The sequence below is a fragment of the Salmo salar genome, unplaced genomic scaffold (genome assembly GCF_965601325.2).
Source record: "Salmo salar unplaced genomic scaffold, fSalSal1 ptg000615l, whole genome shotgun sequence".
Taxonomy (NCBI): Eukaryota; Metazoa; Chordata; class Actinopteri; order Salmoniformes; family Salmonidae; genus Salmo; species Salmo salar.
This window is the reverse complement of record NW_027675441.1, coordinates 264,733-280,488: the sequence shown is the minus strand read 5'-3', so window position 1 is coordinate 280,488 and position 15,756 is coordinate 264,733. Positions and strand designations below refer to the sequence as shown.

Genomic DNA, 15,756 nt, shown 5'->3' with positions numbered 1-15,756 from the left:
AATTAACTAGGAGATCGGGGCACCAAGGAAAATATTCAGAATACAAAGTTATATTTTTCCTAATATAACTTTCCTATATTATAACATTATATATTATATTATATTATAGTATAGGCCGATTATCTTCTGGTTTAAGAGAATAAATGATTATAATTTAAAATGTTATAACAGTCCTACAATACTGTAGGCATTAAAACAGACGTAATATTAATATCCTCTGTGCTATTTCTTCATTCAGATGAGCTTGCTGTGATTTGCCAACGTGAACTCAAATCTAATCTAAAGAAGAAGTTTCAATGTGTATTTGAGGGGATCGCTAAACAAGGAAACCCAACACTTCTCAATAAGATCTACACAGAGCTCTACATCACAGAGGGAGGAACAGGACAGGTCAATAATGAACATGAGCTGAGACAGATTGAGACAACAACCAGGAAACAAGCAAGACCAGAGACTGCAATCAAATGTAACGACATCTTCAAACCCTTAACTGGACAAGACAAACGTATCAGAACTGTGCTGACAAAGGGAGTCGCTGGCATTGGAAAAACAGTCTCTGTGCAGAAGTTCATTCTGGACTGGGCTGAAGGAAAAGCAAATCAGGATGTCCAATTTGTATTTTCATTCCCTTTTCGGGAGCTGAATTTGATGAAAGGGGACAAAAACACTTTGATTGAACTTCTCAATCACTTCTCAATGGAAACAAAACAATCAAGAATCTCCAACTACGACAAGTACAAAGTTCTGTTCGTCTTTGATGGTCTGGATGAGTGCCGACTGCCCCTAGACTTCCAGAAGAACAAGATCTGTTGTGACGTCACAGAGTCAACCTCAGTGGATGTTCTGCTGACAAATCTCATCAAGGGAAATCTGCTTCCCTCTGCTCTCCTCTGGATAACGACCCGACCTGCAGCAGCCAATAAGATCCCTTCAGGGTGTGTTGACCAGGTGACAGAGGTACGAGGGTTCAATGACCCACAGAAGGAGGAGTACTTCAGGAAGAGATTCAGTGATGAGGACCTGGCCAGCAGAATCATCTCACACATAAAGACATCAAGGAGCCTCCACATCATGTGCCACATTCCAGTCTTCTGTTGGATTTCTGCAACAGTCCTCGAACACATGCTGGAACATAAGAGAGAAGAGATGCCCAAGACTCTGACTGAGATGTACACACACCTTGTGGTGTTTCATACCAAACAGAAGAATGAAAAGTATCTTGGGAAAGAAGAGACAGATCCACACTGGAATAAAGAGAGCATTCTGTCACTGGGAAAACTGGCTTTTCAACAGCTAGTGAAGGGCAATCTGATTTTCTATGAAAAAGACCTGAAAGAGGCTGGCATTGATGTCAATGAAGCCTCAGTGTACTCAGGATTGTGCACACAGCTCTTTAAAGAGGAATGTGGGCTGTACCAGAACAAGGTGTACTGCTTTGTTCATCTGAGCATTCAGGAGTTTCTGGCTGCTGTATATGTGTTCCTCTCATTCATCAACAACAATGAGAATCTAATGGATGAACCTCAATCAATGTTCAGATACGTTTTCTCGCTGTTCAGAGACAAGCCTGAAGTTACTGAAGTTACTGTCTACAAGAGTGCCCTGGATAAAGCCTTACAAAGTGAGACAGGAAACCTGGACCTGTTCCTCCGCTTCCTTCTGGGCCTCTCACTGGAATCCAATCAGAAGCACTTACGAGGTCTACTGACAAAGACAAGAAGCAGCTCACAGAGCCATGAAGAAACAGTCAAGTACATCAAGAAGAAGATCAGGGAGAATCCTTCTCCAGAGAGGAGCATCAATATGTTCCACTGTCTGAATGAACTGAATGACCATTCTCTAGTGGAGGAGATCCAAAGCTACCTGAGATCAGGAAGTCTCTCAGAACCCAACCTGTCACCTGCACAGTGGTCAGCTCTGGCCTTTGTATTGCTGACTTCAGAAAAGGAGCTGGATGTGTTTGACCTGAAGAAATTCTCCAGATCAGAGGAAACTCTTCTGAGGCTGCTGCCAGTGGTCAAAGCCTCCAGAGCTGCTCTGTGAGTAAATAAAATGACATATAAGAAGTATTCATCAGGAAGAAATATTATGTTTAGAGAAAAATATGTATTATAATATGTATATTGAAAAACATATTGAATAAATGCATTGATGGAAGATGAATCTATGTGTTGTTTGGGAATATGAACCAAATGCATCTACCGTTGTCCTTCTATACTACTGGTGTTAAATTAACAGTGTGTTTGTGAAGTCATGATGATCTCGTTGCAGGCTGTCAGGCTGTGGAGTCACAAAGAAAGGCTGTGCTTCTCTGGTCTCAGCTCTGAAGTCAAACCCCTCACACCTGAGAGAGCTGGACCTGAGTAACAATGACCTGAAGGATTCAGGAGTGAAGCTGCTCTCTGCTGGACTGGAGGATCCACACTGTAAACTGGAGACGCTGAGGTCAGTATTCCTGTAGTTGGTCAACAAGTGATAACTGTTCACCAGATCCACATGTGTTTACCAGGCACACATAGTCCACACCATATGTGTTCTGACAGTGAAGCTTACAGTTTTAAATGTGGTGCTATGATCCAGCATTTTGGATTTGAGATAGAATGTTTCATATTAGGTGACAGTACAGAATGTCACCTTTTATTTTAGGGTATTTTCATACATAGCTGTGTTACTGTTAACCTCTATGGGACCGGCGGGACGAATTCGTCCCACCTACGTAACAGCCACTGCCATCCTGTGGCGCGATTTTCAAAATCTTCAAAATCATATTACTTCAATTTCTCAAACATATGACTATTTTACAGCCATTTAAAGATAAGACTCTCGTTAATCTAACCACACTGTCCGATTTCAAAAAGGCTTTACAACGAAAGCAAAACATTAGATTATGTCAGCAGAGTACCAAGCCAGAAATAATCAGACACCCATTTTTCAAGCCAGCATATAATGTCACCAAAACCCAGAAGACAGCTAAATGCAGCACTCACCTTTGATGATCTTCATCAGATGACAACCCTAGGACATTATGTTATACAATACATGCATGTTTTGTTCAATCAAGTTCATATTTATATCAAAAACCAGCTTTTTACATTAGCGTGTGACGTTCAGAACTAGCATACCCCCCGCAAACTTACGGGGAATTCGCTAACATTTTACTAAATTACTCACGATAAACGTTCACAAAAAGCATAACAATTATTTTAAGAATTATAGATACAGACCTCCTCTATGCACTCGATATGTCCGATTTTAAAATAGCTTTTTGGTGAAAGCACATTTTGCAATATTCTAAGTACATAACCCAGGCATCACGGGCTCGCTATTTAGACACCCGGCAAGTTTAGCACTCACCATAATCATATTTACTATTATAAAAATGTCATTACCTTTTGTTGTCTTCGTCAGAATGCACACCCAGGACGTCTACTTCAATAACAAATGTTGGTTTGGTCCAAAATAATCCATCGTTATATCCGAATAGCGGCGTTTTGTTCGTGCGTTCCAGACACTATCCGAAATAGTAAAGAAGTGTCGCGCGCTTGGCGCAATTCCTGACAATAAAATTCAAAGTATTCAATTGCCGTACGTCGAAGCATGTCAACCGCTGTTTAAAATCAATTTTTACGTCATTTTTCTCGTAGAAAAGCGATAAAATTCCGACAGGGAATCTCCTTTTCGGCAAACAGAGGAAAAAATCCCAAAGGCGGGGGCGGTCGGGGTCACGCGCATAAGCTAGTGTCTCTTGATGGGCCACTTGAGAAAGGCGATAATGTGTTTCAGCCTGGGGCTGGAATGACGACATTCTCTTTTTTCCCGGGCTCTGAGAGCCTATGGACGACGTGGGAAGTGTCACGTTAGAGCAGAGATCCTTAGTAAATGATAGAGATGGCAAAGAAGTTCCAGAAATGGTCAGACAGGCCACTTCCAGTAAAGGAATCTCTCAGGTTTTGACCTGCCATTTGAGTTCTGTTATACTCACAGACACCATTCAAACAGTTTTAGAAAATTTAGGGTGTTTTCTATCCATATGTAATAAGTATATGCATATTCTAGTTACTGAGTAGGAGTGGTAACCAGATTAAATCGGGTATGTTTTTTATCCAGCCGTGTCAATGCTGCCCCCTAGCCCTAACAGGTTAAGAAAGGAAAGCACTTTATGTATTTAGTTCTCCCATTTGAAAAAGTTGTACATATTCGGACAAATTCACTTATATTGTATTAAAGTTGTCATAAGTTTAGTATTTAGTCCCATGATCCATGCCTGCAGTGATTACATCAATTGTGATTCTACAAACCTGTTGAATGCATTTGCAGTTTGTCTTGGTTGTGTTTTGGATGATGTTTTTCCTAATAGAAACTGAATGGTGAATAATGTCCTGTCATTTTGGAGTCACTTCACTTGTATTGTCAGTAAGAATAGAACATGTTTCTGAACACTTCTACATTCATGTGGATGCTACCATGATTATGAATAATCAGGAATGAATCATTAATGATGATGAATGAGAAATTTACAGAGGCACAAAGATCAGACCCCCTCTGTTATTGGTGTTATTCTGTATACTTCTGGCCCTTCTTTGGACACTGTGTTAACTAACCTCTAGACGAGCTTCAATGCCATACAGCTCTCCTTCCGTGGCCTCCAACTGCTCTTAAATACAAGTAAAACTAAATGCATGCTCTTCAACTGATCGCTGCCTGCACCTGCCTGCCTGTTCAGCATCACTACTCTGGACGGTTCTGACTTAGAATATGTGGACAACTACAAATACCTAGGTGTCTGGTTAGACTTTAAACTCTCCTTCCAGACTTATATTAAACATCTCCAATCCAAAATTAAATCTAGAATTGGCTTCCTATTTCGCAACATAGCATCCTTCACTCATGCTGCAAACATACCCTTATAAAACTGACCATCCTACCGATCCTCGACTTCGGCGATGTCATTTACAAAATAGCCTCCAATACCCTACTCAATAAATTAGATGCAGTCTATCACAGTGCCATCCGTTTTGTCTCAATCAGAAAGATTTGTCATGACGTTGGCCTCTTTGGGTACAGGAAGGACAGTTGACCCCCTCCCCTTTGTACCATCCCCCAACCTACCTTCCCAACCACCCAGGCCCTGTGTGAAAGGGTTGTAAAAACTCTAAGAGGAGTCTCTGGCCACATGGCCCATAGAGAGACACAGGAAATTCTTCCAACTCACAGAATTGGGGAGCCAAGCGACATTTGTGTTCTGGAGAAGGTATGGAAGATTGGTGAAGAATCCAGCTACGAACTGGTCCGCTTGGTACAATTTTGTGATACTCAGAAGAGACAATATAGCCATATTACCATAAAACTGTTTATATAATAGCCTCAGCTTAAGACTTGCATCATAATGGTTGTATAAAATGTATTAATAAGGATAAAGCTATTTGTAATACATTGAGATGCTATGTACTGATGTTAATGTGATAGAATTGGATTTCTGTACCAAGCTTCACTCAGCCATCGGCACGCCCCCCAAGGGACACAGACAGGACCAGGCGTCATTTCACAAGCCTGTTCAAGGGTCACTATAAAACCCACCCTGATTTACATTTCTTCAGACCAGGCCTCCACTCCATGGCCAATAGGTTTTACCATCCAATTCCTTTACTGAAAGTGAACCATACCATGTGGTTAACTTTTAGACTATTGATACCGACAGAATAAGAACAAGTCTTTGATATTAATTATTAGTCTGCAGCTAAGTAAATTATATCATCGAACGCGAAGACCAACGAAACATCCATTCTATAACAACATTAATGAATGTCGCTTTGAAAGATCCATTCTAACCGAGAGAGAGAGAGAGAGACAAAACTCTCCACAGAACGACGCTCCAACAAGGATCCCGACGACGACACATGAGCGTTAATATATATTGATTGCAATTGTTCCCGAATGAGCGAGCCTTCAATTGTCAATTGTTAATATTAATGAACTCTGTGTACATTCTCAGCTGACCGTTTATGACCCATTGTCTAACAGACCAGCCATGCCTGTTAGCCATTAGGGCACATTACTATACCAATCCTTTGTGACGATAATTACTGTTTGTATGTTTTCTGTTAACCTGTTAGGGCTAGGGGGCAGCATTTGCACGTCTGGATAAAAAAAATGTACCCGATTTAATCTGGTTACTAATCCTACCCAGTAACTAGAATATGCATATACTTATTATATATGGATAGAAAACACTCTAAAGTTTCTAAAACTGTTTGAATGGTGTCTGTGAGTATAACAGAACTCATTTGGCAGGCAAAACCCTGAGACATTTTCTGACAGGAAGTGGATACCTGATGTGTTGTATTGACTTTAAACCTATCCCATTGAAAAACACAGGGGCTTAGGAATATTTTGGCACTTCCTATTGCTTCCACTAGATGTCACCAGCCTTTACAAAGTGTTTTGAGTCTTCTGGAGGGAGATCTGACCGAACAAGAGCCATGGAACGATGATGTCCCATTAGACACCTGGCGCGCGAGTTCATGTTGGGTACCCTCGTTCCAATACGTTATAAAAGAGTATGCATTCGTCCACCTTGAATATTATTCATGTTCTGGTTAAAAAAGGCCCTAATGATTTATGCTATACAACGTTTGACATGTTTGAACGAACGGAAATATATTTTTTCCCCTCGTTCATGACGAGAAGTCCGGCTGGCTTACATCATGTGCTAACGAGATGGAGATTTTTGGACATAAATGATGAGCTTTTTTGAACAAAACTACATTCGTTATGGACCTGTGATACCTGGAAGTGACATCTGATGAAGAGAATCAAAGGTAATGGATTATTTACATAGTATTTTCGATTTTAGATCTCCCCAACATGACGTCTAGTCTGTATCGCAACGCGTATTTTTCTGGGCGCAGTGCTCAGATTATTGCAAAGTGTGATTTCCCAGTAAGGTTATTTTTAAATCTGGCAAGTTGATTGAGTTCAAGAGATGTAAATCTATAATTCTTTAAATGACAATATAATATTTTACCAATGTTTTCTAATTTTAATTATTTAATTTGTGACGCTGACTTGACTGCCGGTTATTGGAGGGAAACGATTTCCTCAACATCAATGCCATAGTAAAACGCTGTTTTTGGATATAAATATGAACTTGATAGAACTAAAAATGCATGCATTGTCTAACATAATGTCCTAGGAGTGTCATCTGATGGAGATTGTAAAAGGTTAGTGCATCATTTTAGCTGGTTTTATGGTTTTGGTGACCCTGTCTTTGACTTGACAAAACATTACACACAACTCTTGTAAATGTACTGTCCTAACATACTCTAAATTTATGCTTTCGCCGTAAAACCTTTTTGAAATCGTAAAACGTGGTTAGATTAAGGAGATGTTTATCTTTCAAATGGTGTAAAATAGTTGTATTTTTGAAAAATGTGAATTTTGACATTTATTTGGATTCAAATTTGCCGCTCTTGAAATGCACCTGCTGTTGATGGAGTGCACCACGGGTGGCACGCTAGCGTCCCACCTAGCCCCAAGAGGTTAATGATTTAGCAATGTAAGCAACCAGACAGCAGACAACTTGTGACCACTGTGAAACTGATAACAGGAAGAAGGTCTCCCCACCCAGGGAGGGGAGAAACCTTTAGGCTTGCAGTAGATTATGTAACATGGGGCAGGATATGATAAGCAATGTATGAGATGGAGAAGACTTGTAAATAAGCATTGACAGTGTTAAAGAAGAGGAGGAGCATTTGTAAGGGGTATGACATATGGTATGACCAAATGTCAGGTATAAAAGGCTGTGTACATTGTATGATATTCAGAGCTCTCGTAAATAAACATTCTGACCAATTGTAGGCTGGCTCTCCGTCTGCTTCATTCAACCAGAATCTTACACCCTCTGGGGGGCAGACTGAGTAGTTTAATTGAAGTTCGGTTTATGAACATTGGGAACAGAATTCCCATGACAATTTGGTCCTTCAAGCCGGATTCCAACATCTGTCCCTGTCTTCCTAAGGTAACACGCCGAAAACTGTGTTGGGGCGGGTCATTGACTCGTAAATTGTCCTGTCCCCTGAAATTGGGGTTCCATATCAGGCCGGTAAATTTCTAAGGTCGACAGAGACGGTGACGGAATCCAACCTACATTGCTTTTCCCAGCCTACAAGACAAAGGTCAGTAAATCTTTATTTACGCGGATTTGGGGGAATAATACCTGTATGATTGCATGTAGTGGATAAGGGAGTTAGTGTAGTCTAGGTGTTAAATGCCGAAATATCCGTTGGGGCATACTAACCTGGTGACCTGTCTTTAGAATATTGTGTGGAGAACCCTGATATAGGTAGTATTCTATGCAATTGGAAGAGAGGAATTGGGTGTAGAGCCATCCTAGGCAAGGTGTGGGGGTTCTGTAATGACCCTAGGTATCTGTGGCCACTACCAATGTAAACTATCTAATGTTGAGACCTAAAGGTTAAACTGGTCGATATACATTAGGCAAGCTAATGCGCTTAGATCTAAAGGATAACTGATCTAGATTATATTAGCGGGGAGGGTAGTCGAGATCTAACAGGGCGCAAAAATTGGTCTGACTATTCTATGGAAGGAGGAAGCACACACACATAGATTGTGAGAAGTGAAAAGCACATACACAGAGATCGTATGCATAGAGTGTGAGCACCCACACAGAGAGGAGTGATAAACACATATATTGTGATACACATAGAAGGTTTAAATGGAAACAGAGTAAAAGTATATATACATAGATTAAAGATAATAACAGATTATAGAAACACGCATAGATTGTGCAGCCTAATAATAAATAGTTATTGAATAACCATGGGTGGCAAACCCTCAAAGGAGGTGCAGGAATTAACTGGAGATGAGCAGTATATTGAGTTAAATGTTATAAAATAAATATTTATTTCAGTCCGATGTGGAGAAGGAAGTATGAATCTGATGGAAGTTTGGACATAGAAAAGTCGGGACTAATGATAAGAAAGATACATAAGGTATGTGGGGACAAGACAGGGGAACAGCAGGTCGAGGGTTAGACATAGCCAGGGTGTGGCTGTCTGAAGCCCGGAGAAGAAGGTGAGAAGGCAAGTGTAGAGAAAGAGAGAGAGAAAGTTGAACAAGGATATCAGCAGCGAAAAAATGATGTGCGTGTGAGATAGGTTTACTGACCAGTTAAAAGTAACTTGTCTATGTGTGAGACCTAATAACTTATCAAAAGTCACAATAGTAATTATTCCTAAATTCTGAGAAGGGGAAAAAGAGACAGAAACAACGAGGAAGAGAGCAGAGGGTGAAAAGAAAAAGGAAGTTACTAAGAAAGTTGCAAAGTTGGTTTGGCAATTTACATGTTACTTTTAAGTCTTGGACATTTCATAATTGTGAAGCCGAAAGAGAAGAGAAAGTTGAAAAGTTGGTTTTACTCTTACGATAGAGGAAAGGCAGAACGTTGTTGGAGTAGAGGTGATATATTTTTTTAGATTGTTTAGTTAACAATAGTGAATTTGAGCAGGAAGTAATGTATTCTAACATTATAATCTGTTTCCATTACGGGGAACAATGTCAGGTCAGTAAACTGAATTGCAGGTTGAGTTAATTTTTATTTTACAGGGACGGTGCACATTAATCACAGTAGTGTGTGTCTAATGGCAGGGTATTCCAGAAAGGGGAAGCTCTTACACTGAAAGCAGATTGACTTAACATCTATGATAGGGCGTGGCGCGAATTACAAACTCCTCAAAAATCCCAAAACGTCCATTGTTCAAACATATGACTATTTTAAAGACAAGACTCTCCTTTATCTAACCACATTGTCCGATTTCAAAAAGGCTTTACAACGAAAGCAAAACATTAGATTATGTCAGGAGACTACCCAGCCAGAAATAATCACACACTCATTTTTCAAGCCAGCATATAATGTCACAAAAACCAAAACTACAGCTAAATGCAGCACTAACCTTTGATGATCTTCATCAGATGACACTCCTAGGACATTATGTTATACAATACATGCATGTTTTGTTCAATCAAGTTCATATTTATATCAAAAAACAGCTTTTTACATTAGCAAGTGACGTTCAGAACTAGCATACCCACCGAAAGTTCCGGTGAATTTACTAAATTACTCACGATAAACGTTCACAAAAAACATAACAATTATTTTAAGATTTATAGATACAGAACTCCTTTATGCAATAGCTATGTCAGATTTTAAAATAGCTTTACGGTGAAAGCACATTTTGCAATATTCTGAGTAGATAGCCCGGCCATCATGGCTAGCTATTTTGACACCCACCAAGTTTGGCACTCACCAAACTCAGATTTACTATAAGAAAAATGGGATTACTTTTGGTGTTCTTCGTCAGAATGCACTCCCAGGACTTCTTCTTCACCAACAAATGTTGGTTTGGTTCAAAATAATCCATAGTTATCCAAATAGCTGCGTTCGTTCTTGCGTTCAAGACACTATCCGAAGGGTGACGCGCCGCAACATATCGTGACAAAAAAATTCTAAATATTCCATTACCGTACTTCGAAGCATGTCAAATGCTGTTTAAAATCAATTTTTATGTGATGTTTCTCGTAAAATAGCGATAATATTCCAAGCGGGCGACGTTGTTTTCGATCAAAGACTGAAAATGTAAAATGGACTCTTCATGTGCATGCGTGCGCCCATTTCATTGTTCTCAGATCGACCACTATCCAAATGTGCAACTGTTTTTCAGCCAGGGACTGCAGAGTCATCATTCAACGTTCTGGCGCCTTCTGAGAGCCTATGGGAGTCTTAGAAAATGTCACGTTACAGCAGGGATCCTCTGTTTTCGATAAAGAGGCTATAGAAGGCCAAGATATGGTCAGAGAGGGCACTTCCTGTATAGAATCTTCTCAGGTTTTGGCCTGCCATATGAGTTCTGTTATACTCACAGACACCATTCCAACAGTTTTAGAAACTTTAGGGTGTTTTCTATCCAAATCAAACAATTATATGCATATTCTAGTTTCTGGGCAGGAGTAATAACCAGATTAAATCGGGAACGTTTGTTATCCGTCCGTGAAAATTCTGCCCCCTATCCTAAACAGGTTAACCTGTTAGGGCTAGGGGGCAGTATTGACACGGCTGGATAAAAAAACATACCCGATTTAATCTGGTTACCACTCCTACCCAGTAACTAGAATATGCATATACTTATTACATATGGATAGAAAACACCCTAAATTTTCTAAAACTGTTTGAATGGTGTCTGTGAGTATAACAGAACTCATTTGGCAGGCAAAACCCTGAGACATTTTCTGACAGGAAGTGGATACCTGATGTGTTGTATTACCTTTAAACCTATCCCATTGAAAAACACAGGGGCTGAGGAATATTTTGGCACTTCCTATTGCTTCCACTAGATGTCACCAGCCTTTACAAAGTGTTTTGAGTCTTCTGGAGGGAGATCTGACCGAACAAGAGCCATGGAACGATGATGGCCCATTAGACACCTGGCGCGCGAGTTCATGTTGGGTACCCTCGTTCCAATACGTTATAAAAGAGTATGCATTCGTCCACCTTGAATATTATTCATGTTCTGGTTAAAAAAGGCCCTAATGATTTATGCTATACAACGTTTGACATGTTTGAACGAACGTAAATATATTTTTTCCCCTCGTTCATGACGAGAAGTCCGGCTGGCTTAGATCATGTGCTAACAAGACAGAGATTTTTGGACATAAATGATGAGCTTTTTTGAACAAAACTACATTCGTTATGGACCTGTGATACCTGGAAGTGACATCTGATGAAGAGAATCAAAGGTAATGGATTATTTACATAGTATTTTCGATTTTAGATCTCCCCAACATGACGTCTAGTCTGTATCGCAACGCGTATTTTTCTGGGCGCAGTGCTCAGATTATTGCAAAGTGTGATTTCCCAGTAAGGTTATTTTTAAATCTGGCAAGTTGATTGCGTTCAAGAGATGTAAATCTATAATTCTTTAAATGACAATATAATATTTTACCAATGTTTTCTAATTTTAATTATTTAATTTGTGACGCTGACTTGACTGCCGGTTATTGGAGGGAAACGATTTCCTGAACATCAATGCCATAGTAAAACGCTGTTTTTGGATATAAATATGAACTTGATAGAACTAAAAATGCATGCATTGTCTAACATAATGTCCTAGGAGTGTCATCTGATGGAGATTGTAAAAGGTTAGTGCATCATTTTAGCTGGTTTTATGGTTTTGGTGACCCTGTCTTTGAATTGACAAAACATTACACACAACTCTTGTAAATGTACTGTCCTAACATACTCTAAATTTATGCTTTCGCCGTAAAACCTTTTTGAAATCGTAAAACGTGGTTAGATTAAGGAGATGTTTATCTTTCAAAGGGTGTAAAATAGTTGTATGTTTGAAAAATTTGAATTTTGACATTTATTTGGATTCAAATTTGCCGCTCTTGAAATGCACCTGCTGTTGATGGAGTGCACCACGGGTGGGACGCTAGCGTCCCACCTAGCCCATAGAGGTTAAACCGCAGCCATCGACACAGCAGTTCTTAAAAGAGGAAGTAAACATAGACAAAGCTATATTAAAATTGTCAGTCTAGAGCACCAGTGAAAGGGATTTCGAAATGGGAGAAGTTAGGAGCAATTTATATAAGGACGGTATTTGGTATCATGATAAGTTACCAATACTACCTAAGTCATTGTTTAGAGATGCGGCAAGATTGACACATGGGCAGAGCCATGTGTCAACAGGGGGGATAGTAGAGCAGGTTCGGAAACACTTTGTGGCCTATTGGATAACGAACTACTTAAAAAATTTTTTTTTATAATAGATAAGTATATTAAATGGGAAGAAGCGGTCCCAACTTACTGGGTGGACACGATTAGGGTAGTTGGTTTACTAGGATCTATCTCTTTAAATTATGGATTACATTTTAGCTGATCAGGTAAACCATATAGAATGCCAGAGTTAGGGAGGCCAGAACAGGTAGACATAGAAGTTGAAGATATACTAACAGAACACATGGTTAACCAAACCCGTATGTCCGAGACTTTGTGTCCAACAAGTGAATTACAGGGGAAGATGATTCACTCAATCCAACCAGGAGACTGGGTGTGGATCCAGTCCCTGAGGAGAAGAGAACTGGAAGCAGCCACGGTGGGAGGGCCCATACCAAGTGTTCCTGGTAATAGCCTTCGTGGTGAGAATAGCTGAAAGAGCTACCTGGGTTCATATCACATATTGCGGGAGGGTAAGACACACTGACACTGTCGAACAATCACAGAGTTAGGAGAAGAACCGAATACCAATAAGGTTCAGGGGTTACCTCTCTAACAAAGATTCCCTAACCCGCCCGATCCTCACTGTGTGCGTTCATAGAAGTGAAAGTGTGGGTTGGCCTCTAGCCAGTGATATATTCACCGGGAGGGGGTGGGGCTTTACAGGGGTACTGGTCAGTCTGAGCTGTCTGATTGTGGGAGCCATATTCCTAATACACCATGAACCACTCGAGAAGTCAGAAAGTGGTAACTTGACCCATAGTGTAGAAGATGAGGAGTTTTTATGGCCTAGGTACAAAAGGTCACTCGATCTGGATAAAAAGGAAGTGAGAGTAGAGTTAGGGAAGGATGTCTCAATAGAGTTCTATGCAGACCAAATGGGGTCCCTAACCTCCTGGCAGTCTAGGACTCGGACTTCATGGGGAAGATATCTGTGTAGATCCCGGTGTAACTCATGGAATCAGGTCATAGCTCACACAGAGAGAGAAGGCTATGTCAATCCACACACCCAATATAGAAACAGATGGAGTATAGTGAAGGCCAGGGTTTTTGACTGCAATCCAGAGCAAGGGAAGTATTGCTTGAAGATAGGAATGACCATTAAAAGCATAAAGAAAGAGGATTTAGGATTATGGTATGTTGGCCTTGACCAGACCATTGTCGACACTGCGGTACCATTCCGAGTAGTAGAGGTTAGGACAGGAGATAGTTCTACCGCCAGCCAGAATACCAGTAGTACCCCTGATAAAACGGACATTACCCGTGTAGTCATCCAGAGCCAAGGACCGGTGAGAATAGTTCAGACGAAAGACCTTAACCTCTTGGGGCTAGGTGGGACGCTAGCGTGCCACCTGTGGTGCACTCCATCAACAGCAGGTGCATTTCAAGAGCGGCAAATTTGAATCCAAATAAATGTCAAAATTCAAATTTTTCAAAAATACAACTATGTTACACCATTTGAAAGATAAACATCTCCTTAATCTAACCACGTTTTACGATTTCAAAAAGGTTTTACGGCGAAAGCATAAATTTAGAGTATGTTAGGACAGTACATTTACAAGAGTTGTGTGTAATGTTTTGTCAAGTCAAAGACAGGGTCACCAAAACCATAAAACCAGCTAAAATGATACACTAACCTTTTACAATCTCCATCAGATGACACTCCTAGGACATTATGTTAGACAATGCATGCATTTTTAGTTCTATCAAGTTCATATTTATATACAAAAACAGCGTTTTACTATGGCATTGATGTTGAGGAAATCGTTTCCCTCCAATAACCGGCAGTCAAGTCAGCGTCACAAATTAAATAATTAAAATTAGAAAACATTGGTAAAATATTATATTGTCATTTAAAGAATTATAGATTTACATCTTTTGAACGCAATCAACTTGCCAGATTTAAAAATAACCTTACTGGGAAATCACACTTTGCAATAATCTGAGCACTGTGCCCAGAAAAATACGCGTTGCGATACAGACTAGACGTCATGTTGGGGAGATCTAAAATCGAAAATACTATGTAAATAATCCATTACCTTTGATTCTCTTCATCAGATGTCACTTCCAGGTATCACAGGTCCATAACGAATGTAGTTTTGTTCAAAAAAGCTCATCATTTATGTCCAAAAATCTCCGTCTCGTTAGCACATGATGTAAGCCAGCCGGACTTCTCGTCATGAACGAGGGGAAAAAATATATTTCCGTTCGTTCAAACATGTCAAACGTTGTATAGCATAAATCATTAGGGCCTTTTTTAACCAGAACATGAATAATATTCAAGGTGGACGAATGCATAGCCTTTTATAACGTATTGGAACGAGGGTACCCAACATGAAGTAGCGCGCCAGGTGTCTAATGGGACATCACCGTTCCATGGCTCTTGTTCGGTCAGATCTCCCTCCAGAAGACTCAAAACACTTTGTAAAGGCTGGTGACATCTAGTGGAAGCAATAGGAAGTGCCAAAATATTCCTAAACCCCTGTGTTTTTCAATGGGAGAGGTTTAAAGTCAATACAACACATCAGGTATCCACTTCCTGTCAGAAAATGTCTCAGGGTTTTGCCTGCCAAATGAGTTCTGTTATACTCACAGACACCATTCAAACAGTTTTGGAAACTTTAGAGTGTTTTCTATCCATATATAATAAGTATATGCATATTCTAGTTACTGGGTAGGATTAGTAACCAGATTAAATCGGGTACATTTTTTTTATCCAGACGTGCAAATGCTGCCCCCTAGACCCAACAGGTTAAGGAAGTGATTGAGGTGGAGACTTGGTTTGGGGATTCCAACCTATGGCTGGAATGGATTCAGTATACAGCTAGATCAGTAGCTAAAGAAGAAGGTTATGCCTGCGCAACAGCCAAACTTCAGTTGACAACCATCCCCTTTCTACTCGATGGAATTAATTTACCAAGGGGAATGGCCTGTATGGTAAAGCTGTTCATGAAGGCAAGGAAGCC

At 40.1% G+C, this 15,756-nt stretch overlaps 1 protein-coding gene across 1 annotated transcript; it reads left to right on the top strand.

Moving 5' to 3' along the window:
- Positions 1–250: 250 nt before the first annotated feature.
- Positions 251–2,670, top strand: LOC145876894 (NLR family CARD domain-containing protein 3-like). The gene is made up of 2 exons (XM_082972231.1): positions 251–2,039; positions 2,272–2,670. Exons 1-2 carry the CDS (start codon positions 649–651, stop codon positions 2,459–2,461), a joined length of 1,581 nt encoding a protein of 526 aa, XP_082828357.1. The 5' UTR covers positions 251–648; the 3' UTR covers positions 2,462–2,670.
- Positions 2,671–15,756: the final 13,086 nt, after the last annotated feature.